General features: G+C 32.9%; 2 protein-coding genes across 9 annotated transcripts; one reads left to right on the top strand and one right to left on the bottom strand.

Moving 5' to 3' along the window:
• Positions 1-4187: 4187 nt before the first annotated feature.
• Positions 4188-6804, top strand: LOC107962858 (translation machinery-associated protein 22). 2 transcript variants are annotated; one of them, XM_016899411.2, is made up of 7 exons: positions 4188-4497; positions 4942-5037; positions 5157-5221; positions 5525-5606; positions 5698-5765; positions 5857-5940; positions 6362-6804. In XM_016899411.2, the coding sequence occupies exons 1-7, from the start codon at positions 4350-4352 to the stop codon at positions 6416-6418; spliced, it is 600 nt and encodes a 199-aa protein (XP_016754900.1). In that variant the 5' UTR covers positions 4188-4349; the 3' UTR covers positions 6419-6804. The 2 variants fall into 2 exon arrangements, with proteins under 2 accessions (XP_016754900.1, XP_016754899.1); XM_016899410.2 differs by having other exon boundaries at positions 5681-5765.
• A 185-nt stretch (positions 6805-6989) lies between these two features.
• On the bottom strand, positions 6990-12713 carry LOC107962857 (type 2 DNA topoisomerase 6 subunit B-like). Of its 7 annotated transcripts, none has more exons than XM_041115344.1 (12): positions 12616-12713; positions 12385-12481; positions 11967-12050; positions 11841-11867; positions 11252-11360; positions 11090-11165; positions 10358-10378; positions 9508-9704; positions 8519-8657; positions 8168-8361; positions 7932-8061; positions 6990-7446 (listed from the first exon to the last, which is right to left on the bottom strand). In XM_041115344.1, exons 1-12 carry the CDS (start codon positions 12649-12651, stop codon positions 7132-7134), a joined length of 1425 nt encoding a protein of 474 aa, XP_040971278.1. In that variant the 5' UTR covers positions 12652-12713; the 3' UTR covers positions 6990-7131. The 7 variants fall into 7 exon arrangements, 4 of the variants coding, with proteins under 4 accessions (XP_040971278.1, XP_040971280.1, XP_040971279.1 ...); XM_041115346.1 differs by having other exon boundaries at positions 6990-7438; XM_041115345.1 differs by having other exon boundaries at positions 7932-8052.
• Between the last annotated feature and the right edge of the window lie 6022 nt (positions 12714-18735).

The raw sequence follows: 18735 nt of genomic DNA, 5'->3' as shown, positions 1-18735 counted from the left end.
TATTTTTTTCACACAAGTATTTAATAATTTAATTAAAAAATATCTTTTACTTTAATATTAAGTAACTTAATTATTTTATTACAAGTGTACATGTATCTATTTATTACAAATGTACCAATATTTTTATTACAATTGTCATTATTCTATTTGTTTGTCAAACAAAAATTTCATAAATTAATTATTTAATTAATAAATATCTTTAACTTAATAATAATAATAATAATAATAATATAAAACCATACTAATAATTAATAATAATAATAATAATAATATCTTAGATTTTTTTTAATGCATATGGCGCCTAATCTTTTGTAAATGGTTTAATTACCATTTTAATCCTTTTTATTTTCTGTTACTTTAGAATTAAACTTTTACCCCTTATTCAATTTAGTTCTTTTTACTAATTTCTCTAAATTAAGCTAAATTCACTTAATTAAAACCTAATTAGACACGCTACTAAACTCATAAATATTTCTAATAAGTATTTTCGAACTTATTTCACTAAGGCGGAAGCCCTATAACTCACTTTTTCGGTGCCAGTGAATTTTGGGTCATTACGGAAATAATAACTTGTAATGAGTTAGGCGGGAGTAATTTGAACCAGAAGTTCAATAAGAATAACTCATTACAAGTTAACTGTTAGATGTACTTACAAACTTAATAAGAATAACCAAGTGTTATATACCATCTAATATTTTTATTTGAATCAAAGTCTTAATAGAACAATCAGTTGGAATAAAATAATAGATTGATCGGTTCCAAATATGAAAATTATTCTAGATGATCATATAATGGAGGCGGGTCCTTCAGAAGAGACCCAAGACATAACTAATAAGTAAAACTCCAGAAGAGATTCAAGTAGCTGAAACTGAATTTTAAGATAATGAAAATAAGAGATCTCGATAAGTTATGTCAATTCGAGAAAATGTAAAACCGAATAATAAAAGTGGTCAACAATGATTTTGCATGCAATATTTTTATTGAAATAATGAAATAAAAAGGATGATCCTGAATAAATCTATTGAGAAATATAGATATAGAATTAATTGATCAAAATAGAAAGACGCAACTCAAGTACAATTAAATTCGTGAAGTTTTTGGACTAGTAGTCCAAATATCTAAAGGTATAAAGCTAGTAAGGGTGCAATTGAAGTAGTTTTGCAAAAACGGAATAAAAATATAAAATATTTCGCTAAGTCCTAGCATTGATTATGAAAATATATAATATTCTTTTGTGGTGGATGCAATAACCTTTAGATATATTATTAAATTGACAATTCATAAAAGATTTAACTTGTGTCTAATGGTTATTATTACAACATTTTATGAATCATTATATAGTAAAGTTTATATTAAAATCCTTGAAGGATTTAAGATGCTAGAAGCATATTGAAATTCTTGAGAAATTGTTCATTTATCTGAATTGAAATAATTTGAATATATGTGGTAAATTTGACTTAGTGAATAGTAGTTGAAGGAGGATTATAGAATGATCCAAAATACTTGTTTGTGTTTTTATAAAAGAATCATGATTAAAGTTTGTTATGATTATTGTTGAATCTCCTGAAGTGATCAAAATATATTCCCCCAAATTTCCCTTATTCATGACTTTTAAAAGAATGGTGATATAAATGATTAGCAATACATTCAAATAGTCATTTGAAAAACTAGAATTCAAGATTAAATACGTAGAATATGAGAAAGTATGCAATATTTTCATAAGGGGGAGTAAATATGCATTGTACACTTTTTCCCTTAACCGAGGTTTTGTCTAATTGGGTTTTCTTGGTAAGGTTTTTAATGAGGCAGCATATTATACGTATTATAGATTGTGTACTCTTTTTCCTTCATTAGGTTTTTATCCCACATGGTTTTTCCTAATAAGGTTTTAACGAGGCACATTATCTACCAACGGACATCCAATGGGGAGTGTTATGAATATCTTATTAAGTGGATGTTCATCATGATTAAGATAAAGTTTTAATGTACTTTAAACTCTAATAGTTATTAGAATTAGATCTCTACTTTCTTATGCCTATAAATAGAGACTCTGATGGAGCATTGTAATCATCTCATTGATTAATAAAGTATATTCTCTATTACTTTCATATTTTGTTTATTCTTTATTCTCCCCATCTTTCTTTATTTTATAACAATTATGATTTTTAATTTTTTTAATAATTCCTAAGTTCGAAGATTTTTGGGGTTTTTTCCTCAAATTTTTATGATTTTTTTGGTTTTTAAAAGATTTTTTTAATTTTTTTTTACTTTAATTGACACGGTAGAATGTCATTCGTTGATTTTACCCTTTTTAACAAAAAATATATAGGTGGGTAATGAGGTATATAGAATGAAAGTATAAGGCCAAGCTAATAAAAAAAAATAGTACAAATACCAAAGTGACAATTGAAGTATAATAGAGGGGTCAAAAGAAGAATTAAGCCAATGAAAAATGAGTGCAGTTGTTGAAACCAATGAGACAACATATTTTCCTCCTGCACCCAATATTTTAATTCTCTCACTCTCATAAAAATTCTTAGGTTTGTAAAAGATTTTAGTACTTCTTGACCCCAAAATTGAAAAATATAATTTTCAAGAATCAAGACTGAAAAATATCTCTTTAAATTTCTCTAGTGCTCATTGGTAATTAGCTTCTAACTAGGTTATAATATTCTAATTTTGAAAGTTATATTACTAGTTTATATTCATTATTTTCTTCTTCAATGAAAGATAGCAAATTGTACAAGATCATATGCTAAGCCTAACTCTTAAATTATTGTCACAAACATGTTGAGAAAGTCTAATTGAAAGTATTAAAGCTATAAGAATTCAAGTTCCTTTATTTAAATTAAATGAAGTTAATGATGATCCTAAAATCCAAAGTGAAGTTGAATGTTTAGCAAAATTTTTAAATTTGGTTGGGCATGACTATTTGGTATGGAATATTACTGGCTGTGAATTGGCTAGCAATAGTTTACAATCAAAAGATATGCGAATTGATGTAGCTATAAAACAATTAAAAAGTCTTCTTTAGTTTTTTTGAAAAATACAAGGAGGATGGATTCCAAAATGATACCAAGTGTGCTAAAGAAATAGTTATTGAAAAAGGAAACAGAACCTAAATTCCATGAAAAATACATTATTCTTAGAAATAAATGATTTGATGAGAATGTTGATAATGAAACGATAAAATCTCATCAAGGATTATTTTTTTATACATAGTATGTCAAGTAATTTTATTCTATTAGAATAATAGATTTGAAGATAATTTTGGTTTTTTGTTCAACGTATAAAAATTAAAGTGACTAGATGATGAAAATTTGATTGAATATTTTTTAAAACATGTAAGGGCAAAGTTTTGAAAGAAATTATCAAATTGTAGTTTCTGTTGAGAAAAAATTGATTAGAAGAAATGTTGATTACAATAGTTTAATACATAATTCCGCATCTCTAAAGACTAAATAATAAATTTTAAATAAAAAATAATTACTTAAATTAATTTAAGAGAACTGTTTGTTGCATTAATAGCAGAGTTGATGAACATAAAATCTAAAAGGATGATTAGACATGCGATATGCATCGCCAAATGATTTACATTGTCTAGGCAAAGGATTTAAGGCTTAACAAAAGTTGAGATATCATTAATCACACCTTTTCCGAATTGTGGACGAATTTTCCACCAATATTATAAAACTTTTTTGAAGCTCTATTTTTTAACAAATTTTTTTTTTGAATTTTTAAAAATAATTTGAAAATGTTATGATTTTTTTTAAAAAAATTAAGACTAAATAGAAAAAGATTGAGCTCCAATTATTTAAAATTAGGATCAAATTAAAATAATATATAAATATTAATGGCCAAAATTGTTATTATGTTACTTAGAAAATAGCCACGCCGTCCTTCCTTTAGGTATCTAACGTTTAAGTGACCAAAAAAACACAAATATTGAATACTTTAGTGATTAAATTATAATTTTTTATAATTAAATGATCAAAAATAAAAAGTTTTGTATAATTAAGTGACTAAAAATATAATTTATCTAATATAAACTCGGATTAGCAAAGAGGGCCTGAACCAAATCTAATAACACTGCCACATCTCGGACCAGATTCACTCACTGCCAAGCCCGAGTTAGCCCACTTAGATAGGCCTATTTCCCTAACAAGAAAGAAAGAGAGAATCGGGTTCTCTTTACATCATTGCATGATTGCGGTTGCGTCGCACTGTAACCGGGAAAAAGGAAACGAATTTTTACTTTACGAAAAGAAATCTGGGTTTTGATTATTTACATCCATTATATCCAAAACAAAGGGAAGAAGTAACAAAAAAAAAAAAGAATTGAAGAAATTATGGCAGAGAAACCACAACCAGTGAAAGTTTTATATTGTCCCATATGTTCTCTTCCAGCGGAGTACTGTGAATTCGGCCCTGATTTCGAAAAGTGTAAACCTTGGTTGATCAGCAACGCCCCTGACCTTTACCCACATCTCCTCAAAGGTTTTTTTTCCCCTCTATTTTTCTCTATATTAATTAGTTTGCATACTTGAGTTTTTTTTTTTAATTTTAATCCCATGCCTTTCTGTCTGTTTGCCGATGACAAAGATATTAAAGAAGATGAAATTTTGTTTTTTTGTGGGCTTTTTTGGGGTTTAAATTTGGTTTTTCTTGGAGATATTTTTCTGATATGAATTGATAAATGATTAAAAATTCTTTGCATTTTGCTACTAAATATACACACAAAAACATGTATGCTTAACGTCAATTGTTTTACTATGATTTTAACACCCTTCTATTTGTTTCCTTTTTCTTTTTCTTTTTTTTTTAACTTTGCCTAAACTGTAATTGGAAGGATAAGAGAAGAAAGGCACTTTTTTGCTTTTTTTTTTTTTTAATGTGAGTTTCATAGAGTAAGTTAATTAAAGATTTCTCTTTGATGTTCAGAGGCTAATGAAAAGGAGGGTGAGAAGGTTTCTGAACAGCTGCAATCAGTTGGTATTTCCTCTGCTGCTGAAGGGGCAGCATCTTCAGCTCCACCAGGTTTAAATGATCTTTATATGGAAATATAAATATATTTTATCACAAATAATTCGTTTAAAAAAGTTTTATTCATCTTTTTTTTCATTTTCACTGATCCAATGTTTGTTTTCAATTTTCAGGGAGCACAGTGTCATCTAAACAAGAAGATGTAAAACGTCTTCCTGGTGGAAAAATAAAGAAGAAAGTAAAGTTCCTTCTTTTTCAATTTTTTTCTCCTCAGGCATTATATGCTCATAATATTTATAGGGTGTTTTGAAGCTTTTGATTCCCAATGTTTAAAATTTAAATACCTTTCCATTAATTAGCTTAGGTAACCTGCAAGGATGAATGCTACAATATTTCATGGAACCAATTCTTCTGTTTCCTTTTCTTTTCTTTAATTTTTTGGTTATTGCTTGTGGATCTCTTACATACAAGGTTTGTTTATTATATGTGAGAATAACATATCTAGTCTTCCTAATTTTCCCCATTTTTTGTCAAATAAAAGGAGAAACAAGAAGTTGTCATTGAAAAGGTTGTACGTAATAGGCGCAAATGTATCACCATTGTGAAAGGATTGGATCTATTTGGTGAGTTGCATTCTCACATTTTTATCTTTTTCATCTATTTATTAGTTTTTTTCAGAACAAGTTAATTTTTTTAGGAGGAGTTGTTTTTCAGGAATTAAGCTTAGTGATGCTTCGAAAAAGCTTGGGAAGAAATTTGCCACCGGTGCATCAGTTGTTAAGGTGCGTCAAAGTCATCTTTACTTGTAGTTTTTTCATTCCATTATCGGTTCCTTTGTTTCTTACAAGCTTTTCAATGATTGTTTTCCTTTAGGGACCAACTGACAAGGAGCAAATTGATGTTCAAGGAGACATATCGTATGATATTGTGGAATATATTACAGAGACCTGGCCTGCTGTAATGTTTTCAATAATGTCACTTTACATTTTATTCAATATGAAAATGCTTCATATGAGAAATATGGAACAATGTTTGTTTATTTTCTTTGCCTTTACCATTAGAAAAGACATTACTCTGGTCTTACACATGGAAATACATTTCAACATGAAACTCTCCAATTCTGAGTTATGTTTCTTTATTACCTTGAAAGTGAGGTTTTATTGTTCATTGTTAATGCTAAAACTTGATGAAATTTGATTATATTTGTTTGGTTGTATGTTTCATATTTGACTATTCGTACACCCTGATAAATTTAATGCATGCCTCCTTGCTGGAAAAGATGGCATTACCATCCTTTGGAGTCTTCTTATGATGCGTTACTATATTAAAATCATGTTCAGAAAAGGCAGCATTACCATTCTTTGTTGTTTCCTTTCAGGTACCTGAAACTGCCATTTTCTTCATCGAGGATGGGAAAAAGGTTCCCGCTGCTTGATGCTAGAACTTGGTGCCAGAGCAGGGGACTGGGTGGGATTTTAAAGCACATCGATGAGCCAGTTCCACTTTAATTGGACATAGCATCTATTCATCCGTAGTTGGATAATTTTCCCTAAACCTACTTCATACATAGCTCACTGGTTCTTGGATCATCATGTTACTGTTTTAATATTTTTGGGTTGCAGTATAATCTTTTTACATGTACGGAGTGTTTTTCTTTGATGGGGAAACACTTGAAGTTCATTTTCATGTGAATGACGATGGTATTACAGAAAGAAAGAGTAGATAGATGGGAGAATATCATAGCACTTGAACATTATAACCAAGTGTTTTTGGTGTATAGGACAAAAATACGAGGTCTTTAAGATGAATTTTTTTTTGGTATTTTTATGCTTGTTTCATAATCTATGTTCGGTGTTCATGGCTATTCTTTCCAAAAATGTCATCTCTAAAAAAGAAAACTCACTGAAAAGGTTTTTATGATGAATATGAATTCGTTTTTCCTGTCTTTTGAACGCATGTAAAGTTCCCTTATCATACTGAGATAATTAGCAATGCTACTCAAAACAGATATTGAAGAGAGATGTATTAACTATTACTCATAGTGTAGGGACTGATCCTTTGCCTTATGCAAAGCATGCATGTTCTTTTTATCATGCCGAAACTGGATGGAATTGGTTAATTGCATGAGGATAAAGTATAACATATCAATCAATCTGGGAAACTAAAAACATCATCACCTCCTTCGTGTTCCTCCAAATATAAGTCGGCTGGGTCTAGGTCCTGGGGACGGTCATCTTCAAAAAGAAAAGGTGCAGCCTCTTTGATTTTCTCTGGCTTCCTATCGTTTGTCTCTATGACTGAGATTATCTTTTCCTTGATACGATCTTCAACGGTTTGCTTTCCGATCTCTTGAGACTGAGATAGTTCAAGAAGCAAGGAGCATTTGCTTCGGAACTTCACATCATTAGATGACAAGATGATGCCAGCAATTGAGCTTGCAAGGTCTGGGGCATAACTGCAAATCTGAAGTTTATGACTACAAGTTATATATGCGAACAATTACTTGATCTACTTTTCACAAAATTTAGTCATAAGAACCGGGCCATAAAACCATGAAAGTCAAGAAGAAAAAGGGAAAAAAAAAAACATGATATTATTGATGAAGATGATGATGACGACGACATAGCTAACTTATAAACGTATATTCAACACAGCCCATTTCGCATTACGTTTCCTATCTAAATGAACATTTCAGAAATTGTACGTTAAAAGAGAGAATCAATGCCAACTTATAAACGGAAAGCAAACTTGAGAGGAGAGAAAGATTTGAAGGCCTACTGATGCCCAAGCACAAAGGTAAATCCTCTATAAGAATTAAATGGTCATGGAACATTGGTTATATATAAGGTTTACAGATTAAATAGGAAGTTAAGCCAAGTTAATCCGAGCATTAAGCTACCTCTGTTCCATTATAAGACGCATTTGAAACTTCGGAAGTAGATGCTTACCTTCACGGCATGTGCACTAAGAAGAAGTCCGGTGTGTTTCTCCTTCAAATCATCCAAGGCAAGTTTCACTCCCTTTTTAATAAGATGCCGGTCAGGTTGATATTTACATTTTCCTGGAAATGTTATGACCTTGGTAAAGTCAAGGAATATATTTAACATACAACATTTGAGAGACAAGAAATATGGAGCAAAGGTCAAGAACAAGGATTTGAATAGTAGAACATGGTGTTGGATATTGTTTATGATAGCAGTGTATCACCATATCTATATGAAGATAAGGGGGTAAACTTTCCCACTCTATCAGTGCATGGTCAACTTGATCCACAGCACTCACCAACGTTAACCCATAACTTCTCCAGTCAATGCTAGTCAATGCATTGAGGGATGCAATGGATACTGAACTTGGTGAGAAATCTTTAAAATGCAAAACCTGGAAAACAATGTTGTCAACCAAATCAACTTTATCAAACAAATTCAGAGAAAAAATTGATTACATTGTACCAACAAGTTGATGCAAATGAAAAGAGAAAAAAAAAAAAAAAAAGGGTTCTTTCTTTGAATTATTTAGGCACACTGTAGATAAGAACCTCTGTTTTGTTGCCGGATGACCTGAAGCAAAGAGATTCCGAATGTTCACTTATTGCAATTACTGCTTCCACAATTAGTCCGGGACTCCTATGGCTCTCCATGCTGCGTGCTACTCCACTACTGATCTTAAGTTTCTCCCTAGAAGGAAGTTATGCTTGTTAAAGGGATTGAAAACATGTAGCCGTAGTTTACTTACTCCTCGGATGTCTATAGCAACATGACTGAGCAGTAAATCATTTAAATTTCATAAAGGAAATCTACATTGGGATATAAGGTTAGACAATTAACACATTAAAATTAATAAATAGCATTATACCAGTACGAGCAACAACATCAAATAGAATTCAAACTTATTCCCTTCATTTTTGATGGATCGAGTAAGAAGAACTAAACAAAGTTCTTCTAAAGCTGAAGTAGAATAGATCAAGATGCAAGCACGTAATCCATGGCAGGATATCTAAAGAGATTAAAAGACCTGGCAGAACAGTTAAGGTGAAAGTATGAAATTTTTTAATGATGTCAAATGAGGTTGCTAATCTTCCCTTCTTGAAGCATTTGGAAAGAATAATGCTCCGTTAGATATTGCAATAAAAGAGAGAGGAAAGCACTCTGATGCATCACACCTGATCTAATTAATGTTTATAGGTTATAATAGATACAACTATCATGAGTAAGTTATTGAGAGGGAAAGATTTATGAGCACCGGAATTTGTAAGAACTAATAAGTATCCAAGTTTGGCACAGAATTTATGAATACAATTACTGGTTGTAAAAATAACCTTCAAATTTTGGTGAAAGGTAAAATATGCAAATCTCAAGTTGTTTGGTTCAAGGCTTCCAATTTTATGAACCCAAATCGCTTTTGCGTTAAGTATATCTAAATCAATAGTTCAATCACAGCACTTCAAAAAGTTTTTGCCAGTCCTAAAATCAAAAGATGTGCAGTAGCTTGAAAACAGAATACAGGGTATTCAGCTTATATTTTTACCTACTGCAGAAGCAAGAATCACATTTATTGTTTAAGCTATTTCTGTGCTTCAAAACATATTCTTCAAGGCCAGACTTTAGTCTTTCAACATTGGAGCTTGAAAAGTTCAAAGGGCTGCATTCATTAGGTAAAAAGACATTTTGACATCGCAACCCAGAAGCATCCCCTCGTTCAATCACCAGTTCAGCTGCTACACTCTGGGGAAAAAATTCCAACTCTATTAAAATTTACTTAATAGAGAATTTCCATAAAAATGCTGAATGAGATAAGTAAATAGAGAGCATCACTTAAAGTGGAATTGTTTTACAAAAAATAATATATTTAAAGTACCCTTTTAAGTTTTATCTAGAATTATCCAGACTAATATAAAATGTTACATGAAAGAATTTAAAATCATGAAATAAATACTTTTCAAAATTCAGTATTTACACTTGCCGAATAATATAAATATATTCAGCATTTAATTTTCAGTGACATACATAAAATTTTAATAATACAAATTCAGTATTTTTCTTCAGTTTATCAAACGAAAACTTGGTAAATATATGATTAACAAGGAGATGTTAATTGAACTAGAGAAAATTCATTCCTAACATCACTTGAAGAAGGTTACATAGCATCTCAGAAAATTGGTAGATTAATTTAGGTAGCTGGTCCTTTAGGATTTCAGAAAATTTCCCCTTCCTTCCAAACAATTTTCCTTATCTACCAAACACTTAAAATGAAGGGTAAGCATTCTGAAAAGGTTAGTTTCTTCAGATACTTTCAAAAAAGTTTCATTAAAATACAAATTTCGGACCATATCATTCTGTGTACAGATGAAAGGCATCAAAGTAGCAGTTGAACTTACGGGGATCTTTAGAATCAGCATCTGCAAAACCAAGAGATATGTGGACTTAGTAAATGGATAGTAATTTAGGGGAAAGAAAGGACAGAGAAGACCACAGACAATGAAATCCATACAAGTAAAAAAATGCACAACATACTTCATGATCCATGATTTCATGAGAAGACTCTTTAGAGGAAAACTTCCTAGGTTGACTTAGAAGATATGAATGACAGTCTTCTATAGAACATTTCCCAAATACAGTCAGTTTTAAAATTCAAAAAAAAAAAAAAAAGAAAACCTTGATTAATTGTCAGTTATGTCCTTTTCAACTAGCTGGTTGCATACTGCATATGAATGCTGACAAACATTTCTTGTGTCCATCAGCTTATGTGAGATTCCTCCAGTGTTGTAAGAAGAGGTGTCTGGAAATGATTCCCTAGCAAAATGGTAATACAGTGGCAAAGGTGATATTTCTGACATCACCTTAGTTTTTTTATTTGATTTATCTGTGAAGTTATGGTTCTTTCTTTCTAATAGATTATCTATCAAGTTGATTCAAGTAATTAAGCTTTTTGGCTAGAAATAAACAAAGAATCTTGGATTTCTAAATTCTTAATAGGATCACCTATATTTGTTGAAGGATTCGGTGTATGCTAAAGTTGCACCAAAATCCACAGCCAAATACTCAAAAACTCTATTTGTATATACTATATTGTCATTCAAAAACTGTCAGTCAAATACTCAAAAACAAACCTTCTGAAAGTAGTGTTTGATATCGTTCAGCAAGGCATCAATAGTCTCAGAAATGGACAGACATACTTCGGTGCCACTGAAAACAAATAAATAAACAAATAAATAAGATCATAATGTTTTGTATCACCTAAGATCGGAGAAGTGTTTAAGTATGGCGCATACCTGAACTTGGCATCATTCTTAAGAATTGAAGGTAGCCTAGTCAGCCTTCTGGCAGAAACACTTCCTCTAAGATTTAAGTGATAATGATATATCTTATTATCACTAATGCCTGCAGCCAGACACAAAATTGACTTTATTAAATACATAACGAAGAATTTAACGGAAGGGACACACACACATACATATATGCATGTATATATATATTGTTTAATATGCTCTAACTGACGGAATAAATGGACAAATTTTAATATTAAAAAGAAAAAGAAGCATGCCTCTTGACTGCATTTCAGGCACTATAATAAGTTGCTCATCCAAATGAATTATTTAAATTTCAGATCATAAATACATATTAAAAAGCGTAATATAATTAAAGCAGAATTGAGTCATTGACAACCCTGTATTATCGCCTACACCTTAAGCAGCTAACAACTGACAGGCAATACGCATAGCCTAGTGGTAACCACGTTAATCCTCCAAAAAGGAGATCCCTGGTTCTAATTCCCTGTTCCCCTAACTGTAGTCAAAATCTAAGCTATTCAACCATGGATATTTGACTAGCAAGAAAAGATTACTGAGACACTAAACTTACTGGTAGTTTTGATGGAAAGCAACCCATCTGCGGCAGAAGGAAGTCAAATAATCATGAAACATAAATGTTTATCGAGATCTTTGTATCTAGAATCAAATGAGCTCACCATCATCATCAGCTACTTACCCCACTTTTCCGTTCCAATACCTTCTCTGTTGCACTTAAGGTCTTGAAACTCCTCCAAGCAACTACCGGTGCCCGTATCTGATACTGCTCATTAAGATACAAAATAAATAGATTTATCTAGAAACAGTATCTATCATTTTATCTAAAATTCTGCCACAACAATGTATTTACGGTCTACAGATTTACCTTGCATGACCTAATCATTTTTAAAAGCTTATTTATGCTTTTGATGAACTCATTTGAAAGAAAACCAGCCAAAACCATACCGTTTCAACTTCAAAATGACATGATTTCAATGCAGATTTTCCAATTTAGAAATAACTTCCTATTTTTCCGAAAGATCGCGTCACAAAAAATCAAAGTAAATAATTCTAATTATAGTTAGGCAAAAATTAAAGGAAGAATGAAAAGTATTCACTTGAAACTCGAATGATTGGAGGAGAGCTCTTGAGAACGACTGATAATCGGCAAAGATCTTCGGACAAACGACATCTTTGAACAGCAGAAGAAATTAACTGACAATACAAAAAACGAAAGGAAATTATAAAAAAAAAGGGAGATTAGAGTGGATTAACATATTATTATTAACAACAAAATATCAATAAGCTGAGTTCAGAAGCCTAATTTGAAGATTGAAATTGCAACTTACATCAATGCAGAGCTTCTGAACTGAAGAAATATCCATTTCAGTGAGAGAGACAAACAAAAACTACACTCGCGCTCTCTTCTACTCTTATAGGTCACTGCTACTGCCCTCCAGAAATTGAATTTTAAATTTGGTTAAAATATGTCATTAGTCCCTGTACTCTTTATAAATTTGAAATGTAGTCCCTGTACTTTTATTTCTAGAAATTTAGCTCTCTACTTTTCAGATTTTAATATTTAAGTCTAACTGTTATTATTGTTAAATTTATTTTGTTAAATCAAAATTCATTACAACTTCATTTTTGTAGCTACGTAGTTATAAAGTGAGTATTTTTTTATATTTCAAAATATCACACTAACAAATTTAACAAAAAGATTTTAACAATGTTAATAATTGGACATTAATTTTGAAATCTAAAAAATAGAGGAACTAAATTCATGAAAATAAAGCACAGAGACTTTCTAATTTGTGAAGGTATAGGCACCCTTATGACAAATTTTTAAACCTTTAAATTTTGGGGAAAATAATTTAGAAAACGTGTTTAAAATTTCAAATATTTGGGCCTGGGTAGGAGATTTGGGCTGTCAAGGCTTAGGTACGGTCTTGCCCAGTCATTAATTTAATTTTATAAAATTGTTATTTATTATTTTTAAATATCAATTAAGATATTTCTTTTTGTGGAATTAAAAAAACCTAACACTAACTCATTAAATAATCATCCAAATTTTAGTGTATTTTTCTTTTGAAGAAGGAGAATAATAAAGAAGATATCGTTGAAAGTTTTCAAAAAGTCCAGATAAAATGCAATTAAATAAATATTTCGATATGCCAAATCTTTTAAGGAATTATGCACAAAATAAGAGGAAGTTGAGAGGTAATGAAAAGATAAGGGTGAGGGAGAATATTTCAAACGTTCCTAAGTGCGAAAGCACATGTATGTTCACCATCTCTTGCACAATAGGTAAAGCCAAAATTAAGAATGTTATGTGATCTAAGAGCTTCTATAAATATATGTGATTATCTATATTCATATTTAATTATTGAATCATTAAAAGTTGATTGAATCTAAATTTAGTTGGCATTGTCATTGGTATTGTTACCAATACAGGAGAATATGAGTTCGAGTGCGTTAAAGTGCATTATCCTCCTATTTAAGAGTTGGGGAGGGATTTTAGACATTGTATCAAAAAACAAAGATTAAGAATCATGATGCTACGTATGAAAGGAAGTAAAAATAGACAAATACCTCGTGAAAATCTAACTCTTAAAGGATTTAAAAAAGTTTAGCACTTCAAAAGAGATCAAAATCATCTAGCTCTAGATATAGATGCATCCTTTAACTTGACGCAATTAAATAGACAAATACAAAGAGTAACGTCTAACCGAAGACGTTAAATAAATGCATTTACAGATAAGCAACTTTGTGGTCTAAGTGTTTTTATTGCATTGCATGTTTAGTTTTGAGTTCCTTGGAATTTTTTATATTTAGTTTCAAGCCTTTTTTTTTAATTTTTTTTATTATATAAGACCAATTAGGAAGAGTGTTAGAGTAATAGTTAAAGTAAAAGAAAGTTAGTTAGTTTGTTGGTTATTAGTTAACTAGCAGTTAGTCTGTTAAGGAAGTTACAGTTCACTACTATAAATGTATGTATCAGCTCTACGTAATATACAATGAAGTTTCTATGTTCATACAGTTATACAATCTTTAGTATAATTCAGCATGGTATCAGATGTCCAGGTCCTCATGGGGTTGATGCTTTAAGTTCCTAGTTAATTTCATGGATCCAATATCAAGTCCGTCTGCTATCTAATCCCCTGCTCCCATAATGGCTTCTAATCTCACCGATGCTGTTGTTGATAGTCGGTTCTTCTCCACCAAGAAAATTAGCGTTCTTCTTGATGATTCCAACTATATTTTATGGCGGCAACAGGTTCTTTTGGCAGTCAAGACCTATAAGCTTCAAAGCTTTCTTGATTTACATTCTACTCCACCTCTTCAAATGGTTCCAAGCGAAGATGGCATGCTTTAAGAGAACATTGAGTTTACTAGGTTTGAACAGCAAGATAGTGCCCTTGCCTCATAGCTTTTATCTTCGGCAAGTCAAGCTGTACTTCCTCATCTCATTGGTCTAGACACAAGTGCACAAATTTGGAACGCTATTGTGTCCCTATATGGCAGTAAAATTACCTCTCGGCTAATGTTTTATCATCGGGCCTTGCACTTACAACGCAAGGGTGATCTTACTATGAGAGAATTCTTGATGAAGGTTAAGTCCTACTATGATAGTCTTGCTAATTGTGGAGAGATTATCAGTGAACATGAGCACGTTACTACGATTCTCAATGGGCTACCACCTGAGTATGAGTCTGACATCTCAATCATTGTAGCTAGTCAACTTCTTTACAGTGTTCAGAGTGTCACAACCATGTTATTGATACTGAAGCTCGACAACAAGTCACAATGGCTGAGGTTCCTAGTTCTGTCAATTTAGTTTCTCAACAATATGTAGACTTAGTTAGCAACAATTCACCACCAGCTTATCGTCCCTCCACTTCTCAAGGTCACTAATGTGGTCGTTCTTCTGGGCGTGTTCAATGCTCGTTGTATGGTAAAACGGGACATTTATTTGATCATTGTTACCACAAGTTTGATGCTTCTTACAATAGTATTGGCTACTGGCCACTACCACAGGCAAACATGTGCATGTATGAACCTGGTCCATCTCCTTAGGCACCACCTTTTGTACCTTTACTGCCCTCTATGCTTCCAACTCCTCAGTCAGGATGGTCCTATCCATCAGTTCCTACACTTAACTGGGCGAACCCTTTTATGGGCAGCTCCTTGCAACATACTAGTACACCTACTCCAACTGCCTCATAGTTTAATGCTTTTCTGACCACAACTAAAACTGTAGGTGACAACGCCTGGTACCCTAACTCTGGGGCGACACATCACCTTACTCACTCGGTTGCTTCCCTCGGTGATAGTCCCTCTCATAATGGGCCAAGTAAGGTATATGTTGGAAATGGTAATGCTCTCTCTGTCCTATGTTCTAGTCAATTATCTTTGCTTACTATAACACGACTGCTTTACATGAAATCTCTATTGTTTGCACATGGAATAACCAAAAACTTGCTTTATATGTCTAAATTTACAAGAGATAACTAGGTAATATTTGAGTTTCTTCCTACACAGTGCTAGGTGAGTGATTTGAGAACCAAGGAGGTGCTTCTTCAAGGCTCGGTGCATCATGGGCTGTACAAAATACATTTAAAAGATGTTGCCAGGAATGGCCAAGCTGCTGGCACAGCTCACTGTCTTACAGCTAGTGCATCTGTCCCTCTAAGTGTGTGGCATTCTAGATTAGGGCATCCTTGTAAAAATACACCGCTCAAGGCTTTACTACATTGTAATGTGTCATTCGATGCCAATAAAGAATCATTTACTTGTGTTGCATGTCACCTAGGAAAGGAACACAAGCTACCATTCTCCAATTCAAAGACTAAGTATTCTGCACCTCTGTAACTAGTGGTAGCAGATGTTTGGGGACCAGCCCTAGTTATTTCCAATGGGTTTCGTTACTATGTGGCCTTCACTGATGCATACACCAGATACACATGGGTCTATTTTTTGCGCAAGAAGTCAGAGGTTCTTACTGTGTTTCCACATTTCCACAGGCTGGCTGAGAGAGCTCTTGGTCTACAACTTTGAACCATACAAACAGATGGAGAGGGTGAGTTTCAAATGCTAAAACAGTATCTTACTCAACATGGGATCATACAGAGGTTCACACGCCTTTACACATCAGCTTAAAATGGCCTAGTTGAACGCAATCATCGCCAAATAATTGAAACTGGTCTTTCCATACTGGCATATGCCTCCATACCGTAACCTACTGGAATGATGCTTTTAGCACTGCTGTTTATCTCATCAACAAGTTACCTTCTGCCCCCTTAGGCCATATCTCCTCATATGAGAAACTTTTTCAAACTAAACCAAGCTACTCTTTAGTTAGGACCTTTAGCTGCCTTTGCTTCCCAAATCTCAAACCATACAATAGCCATAAGCTTTAATTTCGGACTACTCCTTGCACCTTCTTAGGATACTCCTCTCTTCATAAAGGATACCGATGTCAAGCTAGTTATGGTCGAATATATATTTCACGACATGTTACATTTCATGAAAACATGTTTCCTTTCAAAAATGCAAACATCAAACCTGCCTCATTCATATCCCAACCTCAATTCAGCTAAAAAAATTAATTAAATTATCCTCCAGGCATAAGCAATAAAATCGACCATCAAATGTTTCTATGACCAGTAGTCCCTCTCAATTGTCTCAACCCCTGCACACTACAAGTCTGTCGAACTCACCTATTCCAGTAAATTCTCCCTTCAATGACACTGTGTTACAGTCATTTCCTTCTAGCTCCTCTGCTCATATTCAACTAGCACATACTACCCCACAGGACTCACATGCTATGATCACCCGAAGCAAAGCTAGCATATTTAAACCAAAGGCCTATTTGACCACCACATCCTATTCACCACCTAACACTCCTGCTGACATTCATGCAGCTATGGCTCATAAGTAATAGAAAGATGCAGTCCATGATGAACTACAAGCCTTTGTGCGTAATAATACCTGGAGTCTTTGCACTCTCCCTAACTATCGCAGGCCATTAGCTATAAATGGCTGTTTAAAGTCAAAAAGAAAGTTGATGGAACTGTTGACTGATACAAAACCCGGTTGGTTGCAAAGGGGTTCTCTCAGCATGCAGGGATTGATTTTCAAAATACGTTCAGTCCAGTGGTTTGGACAGTTACCATCAGGACTATACTTGCTGTTGTAGTAATAAAGGGTTGGTAGTTGAGACAAGTTGATATCAATAATGCATTCTTAAATAGGGAGCTGATTGAGGATATTTTCATGGACCAGCCACCTGGGTTTGAGGTGATAGGCTCCAATGGTCAGAAGCTGGTATGCAAATTAAACAATGGTCTACACCCAGTCCCTCGTGCGTGGTTTCATACACTCAAATAGTTTTTGATTGACAAGCTCGGGTTTCATACGTCAAAGGTTGATCTGTTATTGTTCCTTCGTGTATCTTCAGACAACCAATTATTCCTTGTGGCTTATGTGGATGATATAGTTGTCGAAACCATTTATTTGAAAATGTGGGGTTGAAAAATAGGGATCGACCTTTTTAAAAAAATAGAAATGGAGTCGCCACCAATCTTTTTCTGATGAGGTGTGATTGGATCACCAAGAAGTTTGGTCATTTTAATGAAACATTTTGGCTTACTAAAACAACGATTTTGGTCTACGAAATTTGAGAAAACGGGTTCGGGAGTCGGTTACGTATGAGGAAGGATTAACTCCCTCATTACGCCCAAAATTGGTACCAAATCGATTAGATACTGTCCTTATGTTTAAGATTTAAAAATGTTTCTAAAATGTGGTTCCTTTTAATAACATTTGAATAACCCGAGTTAGTCTTCAAAATTCTCTTGTTTAAGAGGAATATAGCATCACATCCAGCACGATAGGACATGATCCTTTATGCTCCTGAAAACATGATAAATTTCGACTTCCAAAAGTTTATATGTTGAAAACCGCAAAAGGATGTCCAATTATTTAGTCCAACGAGAAAATCGAAACCCAGCACAGTAGGGCACGACTCCTTGAATTTCTAGACATCGGACATTGCCTTATTTAGAATTTGGAGAACATGAGTGAAATTCTAAATGAATATTTGATTATTTGGAACAAACAGGAGATCGCAACCCAGCACAATAGGGCACGATTCCCCGAATTGCCAAACATCGAACATTACCTTCGTTTTGAAGAATTTTTAAAGACATGAATGAAATTCCAAAGGAATGTTCGATTATTTTGAACAAATAGGAAATTGCAACCCAACACGATAGGGCACGATTCCCTGAATTTTCAAACATCGAACATTACCTTCATTTTGAAGAATTTTTAAAAGCATAAGTGAAATCCCAAAGGAATATTCGATTGTTTTGAATAAACGAGAAATCGTAACCCAGCACGATAGGACACGATTCCCGAATTGCCAAATACCGAGTATTGCCTTCGTTTTAAAGAATTTTTAAATG

This window comes from Gossypium hirsutum, chromosome A06, assembly GCF_007990345.1.
Source record: "Gossypium hirsutum isolate 1008001.06 chromosome A06, Gossypium_hirsutum_v2.1, whole genome shotgun sequence".
Lineage (NCBI taxonomy): Eukaryota > Viridiplantae > Streptophyta > Magnoliopsida > Malvales > Malvaceae > Gossypium > Gossypium hirsutum.
This window is presented reverse-complemented; position numbering and strand designations above follow the sequence as displayed.

What these genes read in the sequence shown, in the direction of transcription:
- LOC107962858 (XM_016899410.2), top strand. Translation starts at nt 4,350, where the DNA reads ATGGCAGAGAAACCACAACCAGTGAAAGTTTTATATTGTCCCATATGT. An exon ending in TTACCCACATCTCCTCAAAG is followed by an intron (nt 4,498 to 4,941) that starts GTTTTTTTTCCC and finishes TTTGATGTTCAG; the next exon opens with AGGCTAATGAAAAGGAGGGT. An exon ending in TTACAGAGACCTGGCCTGCT is followed by an intron (nt 5,941 to 6,361) that starts GTAATGTTTTCA and finishes GTTTCCTTTCAG; the next exon opens with GTACCTGAAACTGCCATTTT.
- LOC107962857 (XM_041115344.1), bottom strand. Translation starts at nt 12,651, where the DNA reads ATGGATATTTCTTCAGTTCAGAAGCTCTGCATTGAT. An exon ending in GCTTTCCATCAAAACTACCA is followed by an intron (nt 11,361 to 11,840) that starts GTAAGTTTAGTG and finishes GTCTGGCTGCAG; the next exon opens with GCATTAGTGATAATAAGATA. An exon ending in TTAGTGCACATGCCGTGAAG is followed by an intron (nt 7,447 to 7,931) that starts GTAAGCATCTAC and finishes CATAAACTTCAG; the next exon opens with ATTTGCAGTTATGCCCCAGA.